General features: G+C 46.6%; 1 protein-coding gene across 1 annotated transcript in view; it reads right to left on the bottom strand.

Moving 5' to 3' along the window:
- Positions 1 to 511: 511 nt before the first annotated feature.
- Positions 512 to 27,983, bottom strand: part of LOC110517228 (collagen alpha-1(VI) chain) — a 117,923-nt gene continuing 90,451 nt past the window's right edge. Inside the window, exons 25-33 of the mRNA XM_036986771.2 lie at positions 27,268 to 27,303; positions 20,843 to 20,879; positions 20,326 to 20,334; positions 18,533 to 18,666; positions 15,904 to 16,013; positions 15,594 to 15,780; positions 8,450 to 8,621; positions 8,286 to 8,315; positions 512 to 4,040 (exon numbers count right to left, since the gene is read on the bottom strand). Of these exons, the coding sequence (XP_036842666.2) occupies positions 3,439 to 4,040; positions 8,286 to 8,315; positions 8,450 to 8,621; positions 15,594 to 15,780; positions 15,904 to 16,013; positions 18,533 to 18,666; positions 20,326 to 20,334; positions 20,843 to 20,879; positions 27,268 to 27,303 (1,317 nt within the window). The 3' untranslated portion in view covers positions 512 to 3,438. The remainder of the gene's footprint in view (positions 4,041 to 8,285; positions 8,316 to 8,449; positions 8,622 to 15,593; positions 15,781 to 15,903; positions 16,014 to 18,532; positions 18,667 to 20,325; positions 20,335 to 20,842; positions 20,880 to 27,267; positions 27,304 to 27,983) is intronic.

Below are 27,983 nucleotides of genomic sequence, written 5' to 3'. Positions count from 1 at the left end.
GGAGCTTATATAGACAGGTGTGTGCCTTTCCAAAATCATGTCCAATCAATTGAATTTACCACAGGTGGACTCCAATCAAGTTGTAGAAACATCTCAAGGATGATCAATGGAAACAGGATGCACCTGAGCTCAATTTCAAGTCTCATAGCAAAGGATCTGTTATGTAAATAAGGTATTTCTGTTTTTAACTTTTAATAAATTAGCAAACACTTCAAAAAAACTGTTTTTGCTTTGTCATTATGGGTTATTTTGTGTAGATTGATCAGAAACATGTTTAATTTAAATCCCTTAAAGTAAACAAAATGTGAAAAAAGTCAAGGGGTCTGAACGCACTGTGTGTGTGTGTGTGTGTGTGTGTGTGTGTGTGTGTGTGTGTGTGTGCATGTGTGTGTGTGTGTGTGTGTGTGTGTGTGTGTGTGTGTGCGCGTGCATGCGGACATGTGTGTGCAGGATATTGAGTAAACTTTTCATACTAACTGATAAAAAAAAACAAGAAACATGAATTGGTTGAAGAGGCCTTTAATGAATCAGCTGTGTTCTAGCAGCCTGTCTGGCAGCTGGTTTGGTTTCAGATCAAAATATCATCAGTAGGATGTTGCCCACTGCTACAGCGGTCAACTAGCACCATTCACTGCTACAGCGGTCAACTGGCACCATTCACTACTACAGCGGTCAACTGGCACCATTCACTGCTACAGAAGTCAACTGGCACCATTCACTGCTACAGCGGTCAACTAGCACCATTCACTGCTACAGCGGTCAACTGGCACCATTCACTACTACAGCGGTCAACTGGCACCATTCACTGCTACAGAAGTCAACTGGCACCATTCACTGCTACAGCAGTCAACTAGCACCATTCACTGCTACAGCAGTCAACTAGCACCATTCACTGCTACAGCAGTCAACTAGCACCATTCACTGCTCGAGCGGTCAACTGGCACCATTCACTGCTACAGCGGTCAACTGGCACCATTCACTACTACAGCGGTCAACTGGCACCATTCACTTCTACAGAAGTCAACTGGCACCATTCACTGCTACAGCAGTCAACTAGCACCATTCACTGCTACAGCAGTCAACTAGCACCATTCACTGCTACAGCAGTCAACTAGCACCATTCACTGCTCGAGCGGTCAACTGGCACCATTCACTGCTAGAGCGGTCAACTGGCACCATTCACTGCTAGAGTGGTCAACTGGCACAATTCACTGCTACAGCCGTTAACTAGCACCATTCACTGCTACAGCGGTCAACTGGCACCATTCACTGCTACAGCGGTCAAATGGCACCATTCACTTCTACAGTGGTCAACTGGCACCATTCACTGCTACAGCGGTCAACTGGCACCATTCACTGCTAGAGCGGTCAACTGGCACCATTCACTGCTACAGCGGTGAACTGGCACCATTTACTACTACAGCGGTCAACTGGCACCATTCACTGCTACAGCGGTCAACTGGTACCATTCACTGTTACAGCAGTCAACTGGCACCATTCACTTCTACAGCGGTCAACTGGCACCATTCACTGCTACAGCAGTCAACTAGTACCATTCACTGCTACAGGAGTCAACTGGCACCATTCACTGCTACAGCGGTCAACTGGCACCATGATCCACTGAGTTACATGTTCACACATGCTGACACTGAGGAACTGGCCCTGAACCATTCATCTGAAACTGTTACTTGGAACTTTATAGTAGCCTTCAAAGGGTTATGGTTCATCAGGCTGATGCAGAGAGAGAGAGAGAGAGAGAGAGAGAGAGAGAGAGAGAGAGAGAGAGAGAGAGAGAGAGAGAGAGAGAGAGAGAGAGAGAGAGAGAGAGAGAGAGAGAGAGAGAGAGAGAGAGAGAGAGAGAGAGAGAGAGAGAGAGAGAGAGAGAGAGAGAGAGAGAGAGAGAGAGAGAGAGAGAGAGAGAGAGAGAGAGAGAGAGGTCACAGGGAGACATAAACCATTCAGGGTTTCTTTACCTCATCAGGCTGATGCAGAGAGGAATGAGTGTGTGTGTGAGAGAGAGAGAGAGAGAGAGAGAGAGAGAGAGAGAGGGGACACAAACCATTCAGGGTTTCTTTACCTAATCAGGGTTGGCGGTGCAAACATGGTAATAGATGTTTTCCTGTCTGAGTGTGGTTGTGTGTGTGTATGGTTGTGTGTGTGGCTGCATGTTTGTGTACTTGTGAGGCATCTGAACATGCGACCTCAGACAAACTGTTTATGAGGAACTCCCACATGATGTATAACACATTAGAGACCATTCCACTGTTTGCACACACGCACACGCACACACACACACACACACACATGAGTACGCAAATAGTCCGTGTCCAGCTGTTCTTCATTAGGACCAGGGTATCTGCAGGGAGGATGTTTAATGTTTAACTTTGATGTTTAAAAAAGATGTAGTGATGTCATATCCTGTCCTGTCTCTGATCTACAAACAACAACGACCATTCCTTTACAGTAACGTTTCTGTCTAATGCTGCATTCATGTGCTGCTCAGAATTATGGAACTAGGAACAGTCAGACTGGGAATTATGGAACTGGGAACAGTCTGGCAGGGAATTATGGAACTTGGAACAATCTGACTGGGAATTATGGAACTGGGAACAGTCTGCCTGGGAATTATGGAACTGGGAACAGTCTGACTGGGAATTATGGAACTGGGAACAGTCTGACTGGGAATTATGGAACTGGGAACAGTCTGACAGGGAATTATGGAACTGGGAACAGTCTGACAGGGAATTATGGAACTGGGAACAGTCTGACTGGGAATTATGGAACTGGGAACAGTCTGACTGGGAATTATGGAACTGGGAACAGTCTGACAGGGAATTATGGAACTGGGAACAGTCTGACTGGGAATTATGGAACTGGGAACAGTCTGAGAGAGAATTATGGAACTGGGAACAGTCTGACTGGGAATTATGGAACTGGGAACAGTCTGACTGGGAATTATGGAACTGGGAACAGTCTGACTGGGAATTATGGAACTGGGAACAGTCTGACAGAGAATTATGGAACTGGGAACAGCCTGACAGGGAATTATGGAACTGGGAACAGCCTGACAGGGAATTATGGAACTGGGAACAGCCTGACTGGGAATTATGGAACTGGGAACAGCCTGACTGGGAATTATGGAACAGTCTGACAGGAAGATGTTACAACATGGAAGCTCATAACAGACGTCTGAAACTAGTTTCTGTTACAAGAGGTTTTCAGTAGTTTTCTGCTTGGGATTTTTCTTGATAATTCTGAGAGCACATGAATGCTGTCTTACACAATCTCTTACACAGTCTGACACACAATTGTCTTCTGTCATTATCGGACGTAAAAACCCAACTAAAACACAGTAAATTAGTGATGAAATATGAATGGATATTCATAATGAGGGAGACTAAACTCTAAAGCATGTGGTCCCAGCCCTTGCCCCTGAACTCAGGCCTGGGAGACCCTGCGGGACACGGTCTGGTAGAACACGCCACGCAGCAGAGACGGGTAGTCTGGGACGCGGAACAGGTGGCGCTGGGCGTAGGTGACATCGTAACTCCTCCCCCTGCTGACCAGCGAGCGCAGGTTGGCCTCGCTCACCTGGTTACCCACGGTGATAACGTACAGCTCCACTCCCGCCTCTGACACCAGCCGTACGCGCTTCTCCAGCATCGCCTCGGTAACGCCCTGAGATCTCCCGTCAGAGAACAGCACTAGCTTCCTCTTCCTGTTCCCGCCCCCTGACGTCTGGAATTTCTCCATGGCGAAGGCCATCGCCTTGGTAACGTCAGTCCCATCATTCTGGAAGGTGGCGGCCTCAATCTTACTGGTCAGCAGGGTGAGGTTAGAGGTCAGCTCCGCCTCCATGCGGCGTTCACGGCTGTACTGGCCCACGGCAACACGAACGGCAGCACGGCCGGACCTCTCGGCAGACAGGAAGCGCTCAGCCAGACGCTTGACGAAGGTCTTGCTGGAGTCAAAGTTCCTCTGTCCCACACTGGCTGAACTGTCCATCATCAATATGATGTCTGTGTCCCCTGAGAAGGAGACTGGAGGACAGAAACAACAGGATAAACAACATGAAGACAATACAAAATGACAACACAATGTCCTCCCAAAACAAGATTACAAAGAGAAACCACAGGAGAAACCACAGGAAAAACCATAGAGGAAACCACAGAGAAACCACAGGAAAAACCATAGAGGAAACCACAGAGAAACCACAGGAAAAACCATAGAGGAAACCACAGAGAAACCACAGAGAAACCACAGGAAGAAACCACAGAGAAACCACAGGAAGAAACCACAAGAGAAACCACAGGAGAAACCACAGGAGAAACCACAGGAGAAATCACAGAGAAACCACAGGAGAAACCACAGAGAAACCACAGGAGAAACCACAGGAGAAAACACAGGAGAAACAACAGGAGAAACCACAAGAAAGCCACAGGAGAAACCACAGAGAAACCACAGGAGAAACTACAGGAGAAAACACAGGAGAAACCACAGGAGAAACCAGAGAGAAACCACAGGAGAAACTACAGAGAAACCACAGAGACAACACAGGAGAAACCACAGGAGAAACCACGGGAGAAACCATGAGAGAAACAACAGGATAAACTACAGGAGAAACCACAGGGAAACCACAGATAAACCACAGGAGAAACCACAGAGAAACCACAGGGGAAACCACAGAGGAACCACAGAGAAACCACAGGAGAAACTAAAGAAGAAACTACAGGAGAAACCACTGGAGAAACTACAGGAGAAACCAGAGGAGAAACTACAGGGAAACTACAGGAGAAACTACAGGGAAACCACAGGAGAAACCAAAGATAAACCACAGAGAAACCACAGGAGAAACCACAGGAGAAACCATAGAGGAAGCCACAGAGAAACCACAGGAGAAACCACAGGAGAAACCATAGAGGAAACCACAGCGAAACCACAGGAGAAACCACAGGAGAAACCACAAGAGAAACCACAGGAGAAACCACAGGAGAAACCATTAAGAGAAACCACAAGAGAAACCACAGGAGAAACAACAGGAGAAACCACAGGAGAAACTACAGGAGAAACCACAGGAAAAACCACAGAGAAACGACGGAGAAACCACAGGAGAAACCATGGAGAAACCACGGAGAAACCACAGGAGACACCACAGGAGAAACCACAGGAGAAACCGCAGAGAAACCATAGGAGAAACCACAGAGAAACCACAGAGAAACCACAGGAGAAACCACAGGAGAAACCACAGGAGAAATCACAGGAGAAACCACAGGAGAAACTACAGGAGAAACTACAGGAGAAACCACAGGAGAAACCACAGAGAAACCAACGGGAAACCACAGGAGAAACCACAGGAGAAACCACAGGAGAAACCACAGAGAAACCACAGGAGACACCACAGGAGAAACCATAGAGAAACCACAGGAGAAACCACAGAGAAACCACAAGAGAAACCACAGGAGAAACCACAGGAGAATCCACAGGGAAACCACAGGAGAAACCACAGGAGAAACCACAAGAGAAACCACAGGAGAAACCACAAGAGAAACCACAGGAGAAACCACAGGAGAAACTACAGGAGAAACTACAGGAGAAACCACAGGATAAACCACAGGATAAACCACAGAGAAACCACAGGAGAAACCACAGGAGAAACCACAGGGAAACCAGAGGAGAAACCACAGAGAAACCACAGAGAAACCACAGAAGAAACCACAGGAGAAACCAAAGAGGAAACCACAGGAGAAACCATAGAGGAAACCACAGAGAAACCACAGGAGAAACCACAAGAGAAACCACAATAGAAACCATAGGAGAAACCACAAGAGAAACCACAGGAGAAACCACAAGAGAAACCACAGGAGAAACTACAGGAGAAACAACAGGAGAAACCACAGGAGAAATCACAGAGAAACCACAGGAGAAACCACAGAGAAACCACAGGAGAAACCACAGAGAAACCACAGGAGACACCACAGGAGAAACCACAGAGAAACCACAAGAGAAACCACAGGAGAAACCACAGGAGAAACCACAGGAGAAACCACAGGAGAAACCACTGAGAAACCACAGGAGAAACCACAGGAGAAACAACAGAGAAACCACAGAGAAAACACAGGAGAAACCACAGAGAAACCACAGAGAAACCACAGAGAAACCACAGGAGAAACTACAGGAGAAACCACAGGAGAAACCACAGACAAACCACAGGAGAAACTACAGAGAAACCTCAGGAGAAACCACAGAGAAACCACGGGAGAAACCACGGGAGAAACCATGGGAGAAACCACAGGATAAACTACAGGAGAAACCACAGGGAAACTACAGAGAAACCACAGGAGAAACCACAGGAGAAACCACAGGAGAAATCACAGAGGAACCACAGAGAAACCACAGGAGAAACCACAGGAGAAACCACAGGGAAACCATTAAGATAAACCACAGGAGAAACCACAGGAGAAACAACAGGAGAAACCACAGGAGAAACTACAGGAGAAACCACAGGAAAAACCACAGAGAAACGACGGAGAAACCACAGGAGAAACCATGGAGAAACCACGGAGAAACCACAGGAGACACCACAGGAGTAACCACAGGAGAAACCACAGAGAAACCATAGGAGAAACCACAGAGAAACCACAGAGAAACCACAGGAGAAACCACAGGAGAAACCACAGGAGAAATCACAGGAGACACCACAGAGACACCACAGGAGACACCACAGAGAAACCACAGGAGAAACCACAGAGAAACCACAGGAGAAACCACAGAGAAACCACAGAGAAACCACAGGAGAAACCACAGGAGAAACCACATGGGGAAACCACAGGAGAAACCACAGGAGAAACTACAGGAGAAACTACAGGAGAAACCACAGGAGAAACCACAGAGAAACCACCGGGAAACCACAGGAGAAACCACAGGAGAAACCACAGAGAAACCACAGGAGACACCACAGGAGTAACCACAGAGAAACCACAGGAGAAACCACAGAGAAACCACAAGAGAAACCACAGGAGAAACCACAGGAGAATCCACAGGGAAACCACAGGAGAAACCACAGGAGAAACCACAAGAGAAACCACAGGAGAAACCACAAGAGAAACCACAGAGAAACCACAGGAGAAACTACAGGAGAAACTACAGGAGAAACCACAGGATAAACCACAGCATAAACCACAGAGAAACCACAGGAGAAACCACAGGAGAAACCACAGGGAAACCACAGGAGAAACCACAAAGAAACCACAGAGAAACCACAGAAGAAACCACAGGAGAAACCAAAGAGGAAACCACAGGGAAACCACAGAGAAATCACAGGAGAAACCACAGGAGAAACCATAGAGGAAACCACAGAGAAACCACAGGAGAAACCACAAGAGAAACCACAATAGAAACCACAGGAGAAACCACAAGAGAAACCACAGGAGAAACCACAAGAGAAACCACAGGAGAAACTACAGGAGAAACAACAGGAGAAACCACAGGAGAAATCACAGAGAAACCACAGGAGAAACCACAGAGAAACCACAGGAGAAACCACAGAGAAACCACAGGAGACACCCCAGGAGAAACCACAGGAGAAACCACAGGGAAACCACAGGAGAAACCACTGAGAAACCAACCACAGGAGAAACCACAGGAGAAACAACAGAGAAACCACAGAGAAAACACAGGATAAACCACAGAGAAACCACAGAGAAACCACAGAGAAACCACAGGAGAAACCACAGGAGAAACCACAGGAGAAACCACAGACAAACCACAGGAGAAACTACAGAGAAACCACAGGAGAAACCACAGAGAAACCACGGGAGAAACCACGGGAGAAACCATGGGAGAAACCACAGAATAAACTACAGGAGAAACCACAGGGAAACTACAGAGAAACCACAGGAGAAACCACAGAGGAACCACAGAGAAACCACAGGAGAAACCACAGAGAAACCACAGGAGAAACCACAGGAGAAACCACAGGAGAAACCACAGGAGAAACCACAGAGGAACCACAGAAAAACCACAGGAGAAACCACAGGAGAAACCACAGAGAAACCACAGGAGAAACCACAGGAGAAACCACAGGAGAAACCACAGGAGAAACTACAGACACTAATCCATGTCCATGTACTCTGAGAATGAGACTGAAGAGAGACCATAAACCCGTCCCTGATCCAAACTAACATGTCTGAAGACAATGACCCTGGAGAGATCAGGACAGAGATAAACCACATGTGACATTTGGTAACAAGCCACAGAGAAACCACAGGAGAAACCACATGACTTACTGGGACATTTGTAGTTGGGACACTTCTTATCTGTTGTAGGAAATAGAGAAACCAAAATGAATAGGACATTTTCACATAATTTTCACATCATACAGAGTCTGTATCCACACCACGGGGTTCACTAGTGTGTGTGTGTGTGTGTGTGTGTGTGTGTGTGTGTGTACCTTCACAGATGCGTGTGGTGAGGTTCTGTAAGAAGCTGTCATCCAGCAGCTCAGCGAAGTTCTCCAGTACGAAGGAGAAGCCTGGTTTAGGGTCGCTCGTACAGACCACAGCACTGAGCTGTTCATGGTTGGGCTGACGGCCAGAGTAGTCCTTCACTCCCAGACCACCCACCTGACAGAGAGAGGGGGGCAGGGTTAGTGTGTGTGTGTGTGTGTGTGTGTGTGTGTCTGTGTGTCTGTGTGTTAGTGTGTGTGTGTGTGTGTGTGTGTGTGTGTGTGTGTGCGTGTGTAATGGACTGTGCGTTGTGATATGATGTTGCTGGTCGTACTAAATCGTACTACAGAGTGGTGTCCCTTACCTTGATGCCCTTCCTACAGAGTGGTGTCCCTTACCCTGATGCCCTTCACACAGAGTGGTGTCCCTTACCCTGATGCCCTTCCTACAGAGTGGTGTCCCTTACCCTGATGCCCTTCCTACAGAGTGGTGTCCCTTACCTTGATGCCCTTCCTACAGAGTGGTGTCCCTTACCTTGATGCCCTTCACACAGAGTGGTGTCCCTTACCTTGATGCCCTTCACACAGAGTGGTGTCCCTTCACACAGAGTGGTGTCCCTTACCCTGATGCCCTTCCTACAGAGTGGTGTCCCTTACCTTGATGCCCTTCACACAGAGTGATGTCCCTTCACACAGAGTGGTGTCCCTTCACACAGAGTGGTGTCCCTTCACACAGAGTGGTGTCCCTTACCCTGATGCCCTTCCTACAGAGTGGTGTCCCTTACCTAATGCCCTTCCTACAGAGTGGTGTCCCTTACCTTGATGCCTTTCACACAGAGTGGTGTCCCTTACCCTGATGCCCTTCACACAGAGTGGTGTCCCTCACCTTGATGCCCTTCACACAGAGAGGTGTTCCTTCACACAGAGTGGTGTTCCTTCACACAGAGTGGTGTTCCTTCACACAGAGTGGTGTCCCTTACCCTGATGCCCTTCCTACAGAGTGGTGTCCCTTACCCTGATGCCCTTCCTACAGAGTGGTGTCCCTTACCCTGATGCCCTTCCTACAGAGTGGTGTCCCTTACTCTGATGCCCTTCCTACAGAGTGGTGTCCCTTACCCTGATGCCCTTCACACAGAGTGGTGTTCCTTACCTTGATGCCCTTCCTACAGAGTGGTGTCCCTTACCTTGATGCCCTTCACACAGAGTGGTGTCCCTTCACACAAAGTGGTGTCCCTTCACACAGAGTGGTGTCCCTTCACACAGAGTGGTGTCCCTTACCCTGATGCCCTTCCTACAGAGTGGTGTCCCTTACCCTGATGCCCTTCACACAGAGTGGTGTTCCTTACCCTGATGCCCTTCCTACAGAGTGGTGTCCCTTACCTTGATGCCTTTCCTACAGAGTGGTGTCCCTTACCCTGATGCCCTTCACACAGAGTGGTGTCCCTTACCCTGATGCCCTTCCTACAGAGTGGTGTCCCTTACCCTGATGCCCTTCACACAGAGTGGTGTCCCTCACCTTGATGCCCTTCACACAGAGAGGTGTTCCTTCACACAGAGTGGTGTTCCTTCACACAGAGTGGTGTCCCTTACCCTGATGCCCTTCCTACAGAGTGGTGTCCCTTACCCTGATGCCCTTCACACAGAGTGGTGTTCCTTACCCTGATGCCCTTCCTACAGAGTGGTGTCCCTTACCTTGATGCCCTTCCTACAGAGTGGTGTCCCTTACCCTGATGCCCTTCACACAGAGTGGTGTCCCTTACCCTGATGCCCTTCCTACAGAGTGGTGTCCCTTACCCTGATGCCCTTCCTACAGAGTGGTGTCCCTTACCCTGATGCCCTTCACACAGAGTGGTGTTCCTTACCCTGATGCCCTTCCTACAGAGTGGTGTCCCTTACCCTGATGCCCTTCACACAGAGTGGTGTTCCCTACCCTGATGCCCTTCCCACAGAGCAGTGTCCCTTCCCACAGAGTGGTGTTCCTTCACACATAGTGGTGTTCCTTCACACAGAGTGGTGTCCCTTACCCTGATGCCCTTCCTACAGAGTGGTGTCCCTTCCCACAGAGTGGTGTTCCTTCACACAGAGTGGTGTCCCTTACCCTGATGCCCTTCTTACAGAGTGGTGTTCCTTACCTTGATGCCCTTCCTACAGAGTGGTGTCCCTTCCCACAGAGTGGTGTTCCTTACCCTGATGCCCTTCCTACAGAGTGGTGTCCCTTCCCACAGAGTGGTGTTCCTTACCCTGATGCCCTTCCTACAGAGTAGTGTCCCTTCCCACAGAGTGGTGTTCCTTCACACAGAGTGGTGTTCCTTCACACAGAGTGGTGTTCCTTCACACAGAGTGGTGTCCCTTACCCTGATGCCCTTCCTACAGAGTGGTGTCCCTTACCCTGATGCCCTTCCTACAGAGTGGTGTCCCTTACCCTGATGCCCTTCCTACAGAGTGGTGTCCCTTACTCTGATGCCCTTCCTACAGAGTGGTGTCCCTTACCCTGATGCCCTTCACACAGAGTGGTGTTCCTTACCTTGATGCCCTTCCTACAGAGTGGTGTCCCTTACCTTGATGCCCTTCACACAGAGTGGTGTCCCTTACCTTGATGCCCTTCACACAGAGTGGTGTCCCTTCACACAGAGTGGTGTCCCTTCACACAGAGTGGTGTCCCTTACCCTGATGCCCTTCCTACAGAATGATGTCCCTTACCTTGATGCCTTTCACACAGAGTGGTGTCCCTTACCCTGATGCCCTTCACACAGAGTGGTGTCCCTCACCTTGATGCCCTTCACACAGAGAGGTGTTCCTTCACACAGAGTGGTGTTCCTTCACACAGAGTGGTGTCCCTTACCCTGATGCCCTTCCTACAGAGTGGTGTCCCTTACCCTGATGTCCTTCACACAGAGTGGTGTTCCTTACCCTGATGCCCTTCCTACAGAGTGGTGTCCCTTACCTTGATGCCTTTCCTACAGAGTGGTGTCCCTTACCCTGATGCCCTTCACACAGAGTGGTGTCCCTTACCCTGATGCCCTTCCTACAGAGTGGTGTCCCTTACCCTGATGCCCTTCCTACAGAATGGTGTCCCTTACCTTGATGCCTTTCACACAGAGTGGTGTCCCTTACCCTGATGCCCTTCACACAGAGTGGTGTCCCTCACCTTGATGCCCTTCACACAGAGAGGTGTTCCTTCACACAGAGTGGTGTTCCTTCACACAGAGTGGTGTTCCTTCACACGGAGTGGTGTCCCTTACCCTGATGCCCTTCCTACAGAGTGGTGTCCCTTACCCTGATGCCCTTCACACAGAGTGGTGTTCCTTACCCTGATGCCCTTCCTACAGAGTGGTGTCCCTTACCTTGATGCCCTTCCTACAGAGTGGTGTCCCTTACCCTGATGCCCTTCACACAGAGTGGTGTCCCTTACCCTGATGCCCTTCCTACAGAGTGGTGTCCCTTACCCTGATGCCCTTCCTACAGAGTGGTGTCCCTTACCCTGATGCCCTTCACACAGAGTGGTGTTCCTTACCCTGATGCCCTTCCTACAGAGTGGTGTCCCTTACCCTGATGCCCTTCACACAGAGTGGTGTTCCCTACCCTGATGCCCTTCCCACAGAGCAGTGTCCCTTCCCACAGAGTGGTGTTCCTTCACACATAGTGGTGTTTCTTCACACAGAGTGGTGTCCCTTACCCTGATGCCCTTCCTACAGAGTGGTGTCCCTTACCCTGATGCCCTTCACACAGAGTGGTGTTCCTTATCCTGATGCCCTTCCTACAGAGTGGTGTCCCTTCCCACAGAGTGGTGTTCCTTCACACAGAGTGGTGTCCCTTACCCTGATGCCCTTCTTACAGAGTGGTGTTCCTTACCTTGATGCCCTTCCTACAGAGTGGTGTCCCTTCCCACAGAGTGGTGTTCCTTACCCTGATGCCCTTCCTACAGAGTGGTGTCCCTTCCCACAGAGTGGTGTTCCTTACCCTGATGCCCTTCCTACAGAGTAGTGTCCCTTCCCACAGAGTGGTGTTCCTTCACACAGAGTGGTGTCCCTTACCCTGATGCCCTTCCTACAGAGTGGTGTTCCTTCCTACAGAGTGGTGTTCCTTCCTACAGAGTGGTGTCCCTTACCCTGATGCCCTTCCTACAGAGTGGTGTCCCTTACCCTGATGCCCTTCCTACAGAGTGGTGTTCCTTCCTACAGAGTGGTGTTCCTTCCTACAGAGTGGTGTCCCTTACCCTGATGCCCTTCCTACAGAGTGGTGTCCCTTACCCTGATGCCCTTCCTACAGAGTGGTGTCCCTTACCCTGATGCCCTTCCTACAGAGTGGTGTTCCTTCCTACAGAGTGGTGTTCCTTCCTACAGAGAGGTGTTCCTTCACACAGAGTGGTGTTCCTTCCTACAGAGTGGTGTTCCTTCCTACAGAGTGGTGTCCCTTACCCTGATGCCCTTCCTACAGAGTGGTGTTCCTTACCTTGATGCCCTTCCTACAGAGTGGTGTTCCTTCCCACAGAGTGGTGTCCCTTACCCTGATGCCCTTCCTACAGAGTGGTGTTCCTTCCCACAGAGTGGTGTCCCTTACCCTGATGCCCTTCACACAGAGTGGTGTCCCTTACCCTGATGCCCTTCACACAGAGTGGTGTCCCTCACCTTGATGCCCTTCACACAGAGAGGTGTTCCTTCACACAGAGTGGTGTTCCTTCACACAGAGTGGTGTTCCTTCACACAGAGTGGTGTCCCTTACCCTGATGCCCTTCCTACAGAGTGGTGTCCCTTACCCTGATGCCCTTCACACAGAGTGGTGTTCCTTACCCTGATGCCCTTCCTACAGAGTGGTGTCCCTTACCTTGATGCCCTTCCTACAGAGTGGTGTCCCTTACCCTGATGCCCTTCCTACAGAGTGGTGTTCCTTACCCTGATGCCCTTCACACAGAGTGGTGTCCCTTACCCTGATGCCCTTCCTACAGAGTGGTGTCCCTTACCCTGATGCCCTTCCTACAGAATGGTGTCCCTTACCTTGATGCCTTTCACACAGAGTGGTGTCCCTTACCCTGATGCCCTTCACACAGAGTGGTGTCCCTCACCTTGATGCCCTTCACACAGAGAGGTGTTCCTTCACACAGAGTGGTGTTCCTTCACACAGAGTGGTGTTCCTTCACACAGAGTGGTGTCCCTTACCCTGATGCCCTTCCTACAGAGTGGTGTCCCTTACCCTGATGCCCTTCACACAGAGTGGTGTTCCTTACCCTGATGCCCTTCCTACAGAGTGGTGTCCCTTACCTTGATGCCCTTCCTACAGAGTGGTGTCCCTTACCCTGATGCCCTTCACACAGAGTGGTGTCCCTTACCCTGATGCCCTTCCTACAGAGTGGTGTCCCTTACCCTGATGCCCTTCCTACAGAGTGGTGTCCCTTACCCTGATGCCCTTCACACAGAGTGGTGTTCCTTACCCTGATGCCCTTCCTACAGAGTGGTGTCCCTTACCCTGATGCCCTTCACACAGAGTGGTGTTCCCTACCCTGATGCCCTTCCCACAGAGCAGTGTCCCTTCCCACAGAGTGGTGTTCCTTCACACATAGTGGTGTTCCTTCACACAGAGTGGTGTCCCTTACCCTGATGCCCTTCCTACAGAGTGGTGTCCCTTACCCTGATGCCCTTCACACAGAGTGGTGTTCCTTACCCTGATGCCCTTCCTACAGAGTGGTGTCCCTTCCCACAGAGTGGTGTTCCTTCACACAGAGTGGTGTCCCTTACCCTGATGCCCTTCTTACAGAGTGGTGTTCCTTACCTTGATGCCCTTCCTACAGAGTGGTGTCCCTTCCCACAGAGTGGTGTTCCTTACCCTGATGCCCTTCCTACAGAGTGGTGTCCCTTCCCACAGAGTGGTGTTCCTTTCCCTGATGCCCTTCCTACAGAGTAGTGTCCCTTCCCACAGAGTGGTGTTCCTTCACACAGAGTGGTGTTCCTTCACACAGAGTGGTGTCCCTTACCCTGATGCCCTTCCTACAGAGTGGTGTTCCTTCCTACAGAGTGGTGTTCCTTCCTACAGAGTGGTGTCCCTTACCCTGATGCCCTTCCTACAGAGTGGTGTTCCTTCCTACAGAGTGGTGTCCCTTACCCTGATGCCCTTCCTACAGAGTGGTGTTCCTTCCTACAGAGTGGTGTTCCTTCCTACAGAGTGGTGTCCCTTACCCTGATGCCCTTCCTACAGAGTGGTGTCCCTTACCCTGATGCCCTTCCTACAGAGTGGTGTTCCTTCCTACAGAGTGGTGTCCCTTACCCTGATGCCCTTCCTACAGAGTGGTGTTCCTTCCTACAGAGTGGTGTTCCTTCCTACAGAGTGGTGTCCCTTACCCTGATGCCCTTCCTACAGAGTGGTGTTCCTTCCTACAGAGTGGTGTTCCTTCCTACAGAGTGGTGTCCCTTACCCTGATGCCCTTCCTACAGAGTGGTGTCCCTTACCCTGATGCCCTTCCTACAGAGTGGTGTTCCTTCCTACAGATTGGTGTTCCTTCCTACAGAGAGGTGTTCCTTCACACAGAGTGGTGTTCCTTCCTACAGAGTGGTGTTCCTTCCTACAGAGTGGTGTCCCTTACCCTGATGCCCTTCCTACAGAGTGGTGTTCCTTACCTTGATGCCCTTCCTACAGAGTGGTGTTCCTTCCCACAGAGTGGTGTCCCTTACCCTGATGCCCTTCCTACAGAGTGGTGTTCCTTCCCACAGAGTGGTGTCCCTTACCCTGATGCCCTTCACACAGAGTGGTGTCCCTTACCCTGATGCCCTTCACACAGAGTGGTGTCCCTTACCCTGATGCCCTTCACACAGAGTGGTGTTCCTTCACACAGAGTGGTGTTCCTTACCCTGATGCCCTTCACACAGAGTGGTGTCCCTTCACACAGAGTGGTGTCCCTTCACACAGAGTGGTGTCCCTTACCTTGATGCCCTTCACACAGAGTGGTGTCCCTCACCTTGATGCCTTTCCCACAGAGTGGTGTCCCTCACCTTGATGCCCTTCCCACAGAGTGGTGTCCCTCACCTCGATGCCCTTCACAAAGAGTGGTGTCCCTCACCTTGATGCCCTTCACAAAGAGTGGTGTCCCTCACCTTGATGCCCTTCCCACAGAGTGGTGTCCCTCACCTTGATGCCCTTCCCACAGAGTGGTGTCCCTCACCTTGATGCCCTTCCCACAGAGTGTGTTGAGCGGTGTTTTATCTCTGGTGATATCAGAGCGTCCGTCAGTGAGCACTAAGACCACGCGGTTCTCCTGCTGCAGACGGTCAATCATGTTGGTCAGAGAGAACTGCAGAGCCTCCCCTGTATAGGTGGCCTCAGCCAGCCAGCGCAGGTCCCGCACCGCCCTACACACAACATACAGGGTAATGATTGGGTATCTGTGTGTGTGTGTATACTTACTGTTTGAGCTCAGTGTGTGTGTGTACTTACTGTTTGAGCTCAGTGAGTGTGTGTGTGTGTGTACTTACTGTTTGAGCTCAGTCAGTGTGTTAATGTTGGGGTCTCCCAGTCTGACAGCCTCCTGGGCTCCATCCCCACTGTACTGCACCACGCCTACCCTGGACTCATTAAAACCAAACTACACACACACACACACACACACACACACACACACACACACACACACACACGTATGAGCACATGTGCGAGTAAAATGTATAGCAAAATAAATTGCTGCCGTAGCTATTTTCAAAGTGTTTCATACTCGGTTAATCACACAAACAAATATGAATCCCATAGCCCACCTTGTGGAGCAAAAATGCCTGGGTTTAATTAGCTTCTACAGTCACAAAGTCAGATTCCACAGCCATAAAGTCTGACTCCACAATCACAAAGTAAGATTTCACAGTCACAAAGTCAGATTCCACAGCCATAAAGTCAGATTCTACAGCCACAAAGCCAGATTCTACAGCCACAGTCAGATTCTACAGCCACAGTCAGATTCTACAGCCACAGTCAGATTCTACAGCCACAAAGCCAGATTCCACAGCCACAAAGTCAGATTCTACAGCCACAGTCAGATTCCACAGCCACAAAGCCAGATTCCACAGCCACAAAGTCAGATTCCACAGCCACAAAGTCAGATTCCACAGCCACAAAGTCTGACTCCACAGCCACAAAGTCAGATTCCACAGCCACAAAGTCAGATTCTACAGTCACAATGTCTGACTCCACAGCCACAAAATCAGATTCCACAGTCACAAAGTCGGTAGCCCCGACGGCTAGTGGTTAGAGCGTTGGAATAGTAACCGGAAGGTTGCAAGTTCAAACCCCCGAGCTGACAAGGTACAAATCTGTCGTTCTGCCCCTGAACGGGCAGTTAACCCACTGTTCCTAGGCCATCATTGTAAATAAGAATTTGTTCTTAACTGACTTGCCTCGTTAAATAAAGGTAAAATACATAAAAAATAAAAAAAAAGATTCCACAGCCACAAAGTCAGATTCAACAAAGTCAGATTAACAGACATAAAGTCAGATTCCACAGACATGAAGTCAGATTCCACAGACATAAAGTCAGATTCCACAGACATAAAGTCAAATTCCACAGACATGAAGTCAGATTCCACAGACATAAAGTCAGATTCCACAGACATGAAGTCAGATTCCACAGACATAAAGTCAGATTCCACAGACATGAAGTCAGATTCCACAGACATACAGTCAGATTCCACAGCCATAAAGTCAGATTCAACAGACATAAAGTCAAATTCCACAGACATGAAGTCAGATTCCACAGACATACAGTCAGATTCCACAGCCATAAAGTCAGATTCAACAGACATACAGTCAGATTCCACAGCCATAAAGTCAGATTCAACAGACATAAAGTCAAATTCCACAGACATGAAGTCAGATTCCACAGACATAGTGGTTAGAGCGTTGGACTAGTAACCGGAAGGTTGCAAGTTCAAACCCCCGAGCTGACAAGGTACAAATCTGTCGTTCTGCCCCTGAACGGGCAGTTAACCCACTGTTCCTAGGCCATCATTGAAAATAAGAATTTGTTCTTAACTGACTTGCCTCGTTAAATAAAGGTAAAATACATAAAAAATTTAAAAAAAGATTCCACAGCCACAAAGTCAGATTCAACAAAGTCAGATTCAACAGACATAAAGTCAGATTCCACAGACATGAAGTCAGATTCCACAGACATAAAGTCAGATTCCACAGACATAAAGTCAAATTCCACAGACATAAAGTCAGATTCCACAGACATGAAGTCAGATTCCACAGACATAAAGTCAGATTCCACAGACATGAAGTCAGATTCCACAGACATAAAGTCAGATTCCACAGACATGAAGTCAGATTCCACAGACATACAGTCAGATTCCACAGCCATAAAGTCAGATTCAACAGACATAAAGTCAAATTCCACAGACATGAAGTCAGATTCCACAGACATACAGTCAGATTCCACAGCCATAAAGTCAGATTCAACAGACATAAAGTCAGATTCCACAGACATAAAGTCAAATTCCACAGACATGAAGTCAGATTCCACAGACATAAAGTCAGATTCCACAGACATGAAGTCAGATTCCACAGACATACAGTCAGATTCCACAGCCATAAAGTCAGATTCAACAGACATAAAGTCAGATTCCACAGACATAAAGTCAGATTCCAAAGTCAAAATTGTGTACAAAAGCTTTTTGGTCTCAATTTCAGGCATAGAAATCTCCAGGGGCGCAACATTGGTTTTAGAAGTGGGGGGGACGCTCGGAGGCATCCACATGGTCCTAAAGCACACTATTGCATTGCTTTGTATAACATTCCAATGATATAACTGTGGGGGGGGGGGGGGGGGGGGGGGGGGGCATGTCCCCAGTGGAAGTTGCGCCTCTGGAACACCCCAAATCTTTTTATTCATGAGTCCCATAGGGCGACGCACAATTGGCCCAGCGTCGCCCGGGTTTGGCTGGTGTTGGCCATCATTGTAAATAAGAATTTGTTCCTAACTGACTTGACTAGTTAAAATAAAGGTTCAATCAAAAAAATGAAATAAAAAAAATGTTTAAATCCTTCTTGACTGTAATGTGATTTGTTTATTCAAATAAAGTATTAGTAAAAGTATATTTTTAAAATAGTACTCACATGGACTTGCTGGTCCTTAATAAGGCGGTCTATGACGGTGATGATGAAGTCCTTAGCTAGAGCGAAGTTAGTGGAGCCGATACTCTCAGAACTGTCCACGATGAAGGCCAGGTCCAGGGGCCCACACTTACACTCTACATCAGGACAGACACATTAGACAGACAGACACATTAGACAGACAGACACATTAGTCAGACACATCATGTACAGACAGACACATTAGACAGACAGACACATTAGACAGACAGACACATTAGACAGACAGACACATTAGACAGACAGACACATTAGACAGACAGACATATTAGACAGACACATTAGTCAGACACATCATGTACAGACAGACACATTAGACAGACAGACACATTAGTCAGACACATCATGTACAGACAGACACATTAGACAGACAGACACATTAGTCAGACACATCATGTACAGACAGACACATTAGACAGACAGACACATTAGACAGACAGACACATTAGACAGACAGACACATTAGACAGACAGACACATTAGACAGACAGACATATTAGACAGACAGATACATTAGACAGACAGACACATTAGACAGACAGACACATTAGACAGACAGACACATTAGACACACAGACACATTAGACAGACACATTAGACAGACAGACACATTAGACAGACAGACACATTAGTCAGACAGACACATTAGACAGACAGACATATTAGCCAGACAGACACATTGGACAGACAGACACATTAGACAGACAGACACATTAGACAGACACATTAGACAGACAGACATATTAGACAGACAGACAGACACATTAGACAGACAGACATATTAGACAGACAGACACATTAGTCAGACACATCATGTACAGACAGACACATTAGACAGACAAACAGAAACATTAGACAGACAGACAGACATTAGACAGACAGACAGACATTAGACAGACATTAGACAGACACATTAGTCAGACACATCATGTACAGACAGACACATTAGACAGACAGACACATTAGACAGACAGACACATTAGTCAGACACATCATGTACAGACAGACACATTAGACAGACAGACACATTAGACAGACAGACATATTAGACAGACAGACACATTAGACAGACAGACACATTAGACAGACAGACATATTAGACAGACAGACACATTAGACAGACAGACACATTAGACAGACAGACACATTAGACAGACACATTAGACAGACAGACATATTAGACAGACAGACACATTAGACAGACACATTAGACAGACAAACAGAAACATTAGACAGACAGACAGACATTAGACAGACAGACAGACATTAGACAGACATTAGACAGACACATTAGTCAGACACATCATGTACAGACAGACACATTAGACAGACAGACACATTAGACAGACAGACACATTAGTCAGACACATCATGTACAGACAGACACATTAGACAGACAGACACATTAGACAGACAGACACATTAGACAGACAGACATATTAGACAGACAGACACATTAGACAGACAAACATAAACATTAGACAGACAGACAGACAGACAGACAGACAGACATTAGACAGACAGATAGACATTAGACAGACAGATAGACAGACATACATTAGACAGACAGATAGACATTAGACAGACAGATAGACATTAGACAGACACATTAAACAGACAGACACATTAGACAAACAGACACATTAGTCACAGACAGACAGACATTAGACAGACAGACAGACAGAGTATGGGCATAATGGTGACTGGAGAGCTATAAGATAAACTCAGAAGCCAATGAGATGATGGGATGGACTCACCACAGCATGCTGTAGGAAACAAATTAAACAAAAACACAATGTTAGTCATTCCAGTGTGTCTGAGTTTCTGTGTGTGAGTGTGTGTGGGGGCGGGGGGGGCAGACTTACAGCAGTGTGTGTGTGTGTGTGTGTGTGGGGGGGGGCAGACTTACAGCAGTGTGTGTGTGTGTGTGGGGGGGGGGGGGGGGCGGCAGACTTACAGCAGTGTGTGTGTGTGTGTGTGGGGGGGGGGCGGCAGACTTACAGCAGTGTGTGTGTGTGTGTGTGTGTGGGGGGGGCAGACTTACAGCAGTGTGTGCGGGGGGGGGGGGGGGCAGACTTACAGCAGTGTGTGTGTGTGGGGGGGGGGGCAGACTTACAGCAGTGTGTGTGTGTGGGGGGGGGCAGACTTACAGCAGTGTGTGTGTGTGTGTGGGGGGGGGGGGGGGGCAGACTTACAGCAGTGTGTGTGTGTGTGTGTGGGGGGGCAGACTTACAGCAGTGTGTGTGTATGTGGGGGGTGGGGGGGCAGACTTACAGCAAAGCTTCATGATGATATCCAGAATCTCACATTCCTGTAGATAACAGTAATGTAGATAACAGTTATATAGATAACAGTAATATAGATAACAGTTATATAGATAACAGTAATATAGATAACAGTTATATAGATAACAGTAATATAGATAACAGTAATATAGATAACAGTTATATAGATGTTCAATACATATAGATAAAAGTAATATAGATAACAGTAATATAGATAATAGTAATATAGATAACAGTAATGTAGATAACAGTTATATAGATAACAGTAATATAGATAACAGTTATATAGATGTTCAATACATATAGATAACAGTAATATAGATAACAGTAATATAGATAATAGTAATATAGATAACAGTAATATAGATAACAGTTATATAGATAACAGTAATATAGATAACAGTTATATAGATAACAGTAATATAGATAACAGTTATATAGATAACAGTTATATAGATGTTCAATACATATAGATAAAAGTAATATAGATAACAGTAATATAGATAATAGTAATATAGATAACAGTAATATAGATAACAGTAATATAGATAACAGTTATATAGATGTTCAATACATATAGATAACAGTTAAATAGATAACAGTTATATAGATGTACAGAATATAGAGGCAACATTTATATAGATCACAGTTATATAGATGAACAGAATATAGAGATAACAGTTATACAGTTGTTCAATATAAACTCAGCAAAAATAGAAATGTTCTCTCACTGTCAACTGTGTTTATTTTGAGTAAACTTAACATGTGTAAATATTTGTATAAACATAACAAGATTTAACAACTGAGACATAAACTGAACAAGTTCCACAGACATGTCACTAACAGAAATGGAATAATGTGTCCCTGAACAAAGGGGGGTCAAAATCAAAAGTAACAGTCAGTATCTGGTGTGGCCACCAGCTGCATTAAGTACTGCAGTGCATCTCCTCCTCATGGACTGCACCAGATGTGTCAGTTCTTGCTGTGAGATGTTACCCCACTCTTCCAATTAGGCACCTGCAAGTTCCCAGACATTTCTGGGGGGAATGGTCCTAGCCCTCACCCTCCGATCCAACAGGTCCCAAACGTGTTCAATGGGATTGAAATCCGGGCTCTTCGCTGGCCATGGCAGAACACTGACATTCCTGTCTTGCAGGAAATCACGCACAGAAGGAGCAGTATGGCTGGTGGCATTGTCATGTTGGAGGGTCATGTCAGGAAGAGCCTGCAGGAAGTGTACCACATGAGGGAGGAGGATGTCTTCCCTGTAACGCACAGCGTTGAGATTGCCTGCAATGACAACAAGCTCAGTCCAATGATACTGTGACACACCGCCCCAGACCATGACGGACCCTCCACCTCCAAATTGATCCCGCTCCAGAGTACAGGCCTCAGTGTAATGCTCATTCCTTCCACGATAAATGCGAATCCGACCATCACCCCTGGTGAGACAAAACCGTGACTCGTTAGTGAACAGCACCTTTTGCCAGTCCTGTCCGGTCCAGCGACGGTGGGTTTGAGCTCGACGTTGATGCCAGTGATGTCTGGTGAGGACCTGCCTTACAACAGGCCTACAAGCCCTCAGTCCAGCCTCTCTCAGCCTATTGCGGACAGTCTGAGCACTGATGGAGGGATTGTGTGTTCATGGTGTAACTCGGACAGTTGTTGTTGCCATCCTGTATCTGTCCCACAGGTGTGATGTTCGGATGTACTGATCCTGTGCAGGTGTTGTTACACGTGGTCTGCCACTGCGAGGACGATCAGCTGTCCGTCCTGTCTCCCTGTAGCGCGGTCTTAGGCGTCTCACAGTATGGACATTGCAATGTATTGCCCTGGCCACATCTGCAGTCCTCATGCCTCCTTGCAGCATGCAGATGAGCAGGGACCCTGGGCATCTTTCTTTTGGTGTTTTTCAGAGTCAGTAGAAAGACCTCTTTAGTGTCCTAAGTTTTCATAACTGTGACCTTAATTGCCTTCCGTCTGTAAGCTGTTAGTGTCTTAATGACCGTGCCACAGGTGCATGTTCATTAATTGTTTATGGTTCATTGAACAAGCATGGAAAACAGTGTTTAAACCCTTTACAATGAAGATCTGTGAAGTTATTTTGGATTTATACGATTTATCTTTGAAAGACCGGGTCCTGAAAAAGGGACGTACATTTTTTGCTTAGTTTATATAGATAACAGTTATAGAGATAACAGTTATAGAGATAACAGTTATAGAGATAACAGTTATAGAGATAACAGTTAAACAGATGTTCAATAAATATAGATAACAGTTATTGAGATAACAGTTAAACAGATGTTCAATAAATATAGATAACAGTTATAGAGATAACAGTTATAGAGATAACAGTTAAACAGATGTTCAATAAAGTTAGATAAGTTATATAGATGTTTAATATATATAGATATAAAATCAAATCAAAGTTTATTTGTCACGTGTGCCGAATACAACAGGTTTTACAGTGAAATGCTTTACAAGCTCTAACCAGTAGTGCAAAAAAGATGTGTGTGTAGGTAAGTAAAGAAATAAAACAACAGTAAAAAGACATTTGAAATAAGAGTGGCAAGGCTCTATACAGACACATGGTTAGTCAGGCTGATTGAGGTAGTATGTACATGTACATATGGTTAAAGTGACTCTGCATATATGATGAACAGAGATTAGCAGCAGCGTAAAAAGAGGGTTTGGCGGGTGGTGGGACACAATGCAGATAGCCCGGTTAGCCAATGTGTGGGAGCACTGGTTGGTCGGGGCAATTGAGGTAGTGTGTACATGAGTATATAGTTAAAGAGGCTATGCATATAAGATCGAACAGAGAGTAGCAGCAGCGTAAAATATATATATATATAGATGTTAAATATATATAGATAACAGTTATATAGATGTACAATATATATAGCCCACCCACTGGGGAGCCAGGCCCAGCCAATCAGAATTATGAGTTTTACCCCACAAAAGGGCTTTATTACAGACATAAGTACGCCTTAGTACTCCCTTCCCCCTCCCCTCAGATGGTCCCGCAGGTGAAGAAGCCGGATGTGGAGGTCCTGGGCTGGCGTGGTTACATTGTGAGGCCAGTTGGACATACTGCCAAATTCTCTAAAATGACGTTGGAGGCGGTTTATGGTAGAGAAATGAACGTTCAATTCTCTGGCAACAGCTCAGGTGGACATTCCTGTAGTCAGCATGCCAATTGTACGCTCACTCAAAACTTGAGACATCTGTGGAATTGTGTTGTGACAAAACTGCACATTTTACAGTGGCCTTTTATTGCCCCCAGCACAAGGTGCACCTGTGTAACGATCATGCTGTTTAATTAACTTCTTGATTTGAAAAGAGAAATAAGATTTGTGTGCATACAGTACATAATGATTATTTACTCAATGTTTGTACAGTATATATATTTATTTTGTAAGATTACAGTAATGATAAATAGTATTGCACAGTACATTATCTCATCTCCTCCTGTTAGTTTACAACCTGATGAAGTGTTATAGACTCCTAATATACAGTTGAAGTGGGAAGTTTGCATACACCTTAGCCAAATACATTTAAACTCAGTTTATCACAATTCCTGACATTTAGTCCAAGTAAAAATTCCCTATCTTAGGTCAGTTAGGATCACCACTTTATTTTAAAATTGTGAAATGTCAGAATAATAGTAGAGAGAGTGATTTATTTCAGCTTTAATTTCTTTCATCACATTCCCAGTGGGTCAGAAGTTTACATACACTCAATTAGTATTTGGTAGCATTGCCTTTAAATTGTTTAACTTGGGTCAAATGCTTCGGGTAGTCTTCCACAAGCTTCCCACAATAAGTTGGGTGAATTTTGGCCCATTCCTCCTGACAGAGCTGGTGTAACTGAGTCAGGTTTGTAGGCCTCCTTGCTCGCACATGCCTTTTCAGTTCTGCCCACACATTTTCTATAGAATTGAAGGTCAGGGTTTGTGATGGCCACTCCAATACCTTGACTTTGTTGTCCTTTAGCCATTTTGCCACAACTTTGGAAGTATGCTTGGGATCATTGTCCATTTAGAAGACCCATTTGCGACCAAGCTTTAACTTCCTGACTGATGTCTTGAGATGTTGCTTGAATATATCCACATCATTTTTCAACAATTCCACATGACGCCATCTATTTTGTGAAGTGCACCAGTCCCTCCTGTAGCAAAGTACGCCCACAACATGATGCTGCCGCCCCCGTGCTTCACGGTTGGAATGGTGTTCTTCGGCTTGCAAGCCTCCCACTTTTTCCTCCAAACATAACGATGGTCATTATGGCCAAACAGTTTTATTTTTGTTTCAGCAGACTGGAGGACATTTCTCCAAAAAGTACGATCTTTGTCCCCATGTGCAGTTGCAAACCATAGTCTGGCTTTTTTATGGCGGTTTTGGAGCAGTGGCTTCTTCCTTGCTGAGCGCCCTTTCAGGTTATGTCAATATAGGACTCGTTTTACTGTGGATATAGATACTTTTGTACCTGTTTCCTCCAGAATCTTCACAAGGTCTTTTGCTGTTGTTCTGGGATTGATTGGCACTTTTCGCACCAAAGTACGTTCATCTCTAGGAGACAGAACGAGTCTCCTACTTGAGCGGTATGATGGCTGCGTCGTCCCATGGTGTTTATACTTGCGTACTATTATTTGTACAGATGAACGTGGTACTTTCAGGTGTTTGGAAATTGCTCCCAAGGATGAACCAGACTTGTGGAGGTCTACAATTCTTTTTCTGAGGTCTTGGCTGATTTCTTTTGATTTTCCCATGATGTCAAGCAAAGAGGCACCGAGTTTGAAGGTAGGCCTTGAAATACATCCACATCCACAGGTACACCTGCAATTGACTCAAATGATGTCAATTAGCCTATCAGAAGCTTCTAAAGCCATGACATCATTTTCTGGAATTTTCCAAGGTGTTTAAAGGCACAGTCAACTTAGTGTATGTACACTTCTGACCCACTGGAATTGTGATACAGTAAATTATTAATGAAATAATCTGTCTGTAAACAATTGTTGGAAAAAGTACTTGTGTCATGCACAAAGTAGATGTCCTAACCGACTTGCCAAAACTATAGTTTGTTAACAAGAAATTTGTGGAGTGGTTGAAAAACGAGTTTTAATAACTCCAACCTAAGTGTATGTAAACTTCCAACTTCAACTGTAGTAGAACTCTGAGGAGACGGGCTTCAGAACCAGGATATGGCGGGGTAGAGCGAGGTTGCCATGGTGACGCTGAGTCACCCTACAAAATGACATATGAGAGGCCAGACTGTTCTCCTTACTGAACAGCCGATTGCTGTAACTGCCCTCTCCCTCTGCCCTCTCTCCCTCTCCCTCTCTCTGTTTATTCCTCTCCCTCTCCCTCTCTCTGTTTATTCCTCTCCCTCTCCCTCTCTCTGTTTATTCCTCTCTCTCTGCCCTCTCTCCCTCTCCCTGTCTCTGTTTATTCCTCTCTCTCTGTCCTCTCTCCCTCTCCCTCTCTCTCTGTCTCCTCTCCCTCTCCCTGTCTCTGTTTATTCCTCTCCCTCTCCCTCTCTCTGTTTATTCCTCTCTCTCTGCCCTCTCTCCCTCTCCCTCTCTCTGTTTATTCCTCTCTCTCTGCCCTCTCTCCCTCTCCCTCTCTCCCTCTCCCTCTGCCCTCTCTCCCTCTCCCTCTCTCTGTTTATTCCTCTCCCTCTCCCTGTCTCTGTTTATTCCTCTCTCTCTGTCTCCTCGTGGTGTTTTATTAAATACTCCAGTCCTCTACAGGGTCTCCTACCCCGACTCCCAGCATTTTTTCCATTTTCATCTCAGGAAGATATACTAGACTCTTCCAAATGTCTTCCAAGAGTCACCTACAAAATGGCGTCTGAGAGGCCAGACTGTTCTCATTACCGAACAGTTTACAGCTGGAACTGCCATCTTTTCTCTCTCTCTCTCTCTCTCTCTCTCTCTCTCTCTCTCTCTCTCTCTCTCTCTCTCTCTTTCTCTCTCTCTCTCTCTCTCTCTCTCTCTCTCTCTCTCTCTCTCTCTCTCTCGGTTACGCTCTCTCTCGGTTACGCTCTCTGTTTCCCTCTTTCTCTCTGCTTCTCCCCCAGCGCCCGCCCTCTCTCTTTCTCTCTCTCTGTTTCTCTCTGTCTCTCTGTTTCTCCTCACACCCCTCCCCCTCTCTCTCCAGTCCTCTACAGGGTCTCCCACCCCGACTCCCAGGGTCTGTTCTGTTTTCATCTCAGGAAGATATTCTAGACTCTTCCAAATGTCTTCCATGTCTTCACTAGCATCAATCCCAGAACAGTAGGGTTCTCAATAAGAGCTCAGGGCTTATCGGATACTGTTTAAGAGTTATGGGTCAGCATTATCGTTTAAAGATAAAGGTCAGGGGTTAGAGGTCAAGGGTTAGAGGACAAAGATAAAACTTGATTTAGACTCACATCAGCTCCTGCAGGTCCCGGAGGCCCGACTGGTCCCTGTAAATAGAGAGAAAGAGAGAAAGGGATTGTTGCCATGCATTACCTTATAGGGAAATTAGTTGCCTTCAGCTGACAGAAACTCTTCTAACTATTGTTATAAGACTACAGACTACAGACTACATGTTCTACTGTCAAAAAACTACAGACTACAGACTACATGTTCTATTGTTATAAGACTACAGACTACAGACTACATGTTCTACTGTCAAAAAACTACAGACTACAGACTACATGTTCTACTGTTATAAGACTACAGACTACATGTTCTACTGTTATAAGACTACAGACTACATGTTCTATTGTTATAAGACTACAGACTACATGTTCTACTGTTATAAGACTACAGACTTCAGACTACATGTTCTACTGTTATAAGACTACAGACTACATGTTCTACTGTTATAAGACTACAGACTACATGTTCTATTGTTATAAGACTACAGACTACATGTTCTACTGTTATAAGACTACAGACTACAGACTACAGACTACAGACTACATGTTCTACTGTTATAAGTCTACAGACTACAGACTACATGTTCTCTTGTTATAAGACTATAGACTACAGACTACAGACTACAGATTACATGTTCTATTGTTATAAGACTACAGACTACAGACTACATGTTCTACTGTTATAAGACTACAGACTACAGACTACATGTTCTACAGACTAC

The sequence above is a fragment of the Oncorhynchus mykiss genome, chromosome 8 (genome assembly GCF_057628025.1).
Source record: "Oncorhynchus mykiss isolate SJ-2025 chromosome 8, ASM5762802v1, whole genome shotgun sequence".
Classification (NCBI taxonomy): Eukaryota; Metazoa; Chordata; class Actinopteri; order Salmoniformes; family Salmonidae; genus Oncorhynchus; species Oncorhynchus mykiss.
Note: the sequence above shows the minus strand (reverse complement) of the source record. Positions and strands in the feature narration are given on the sequence as shown.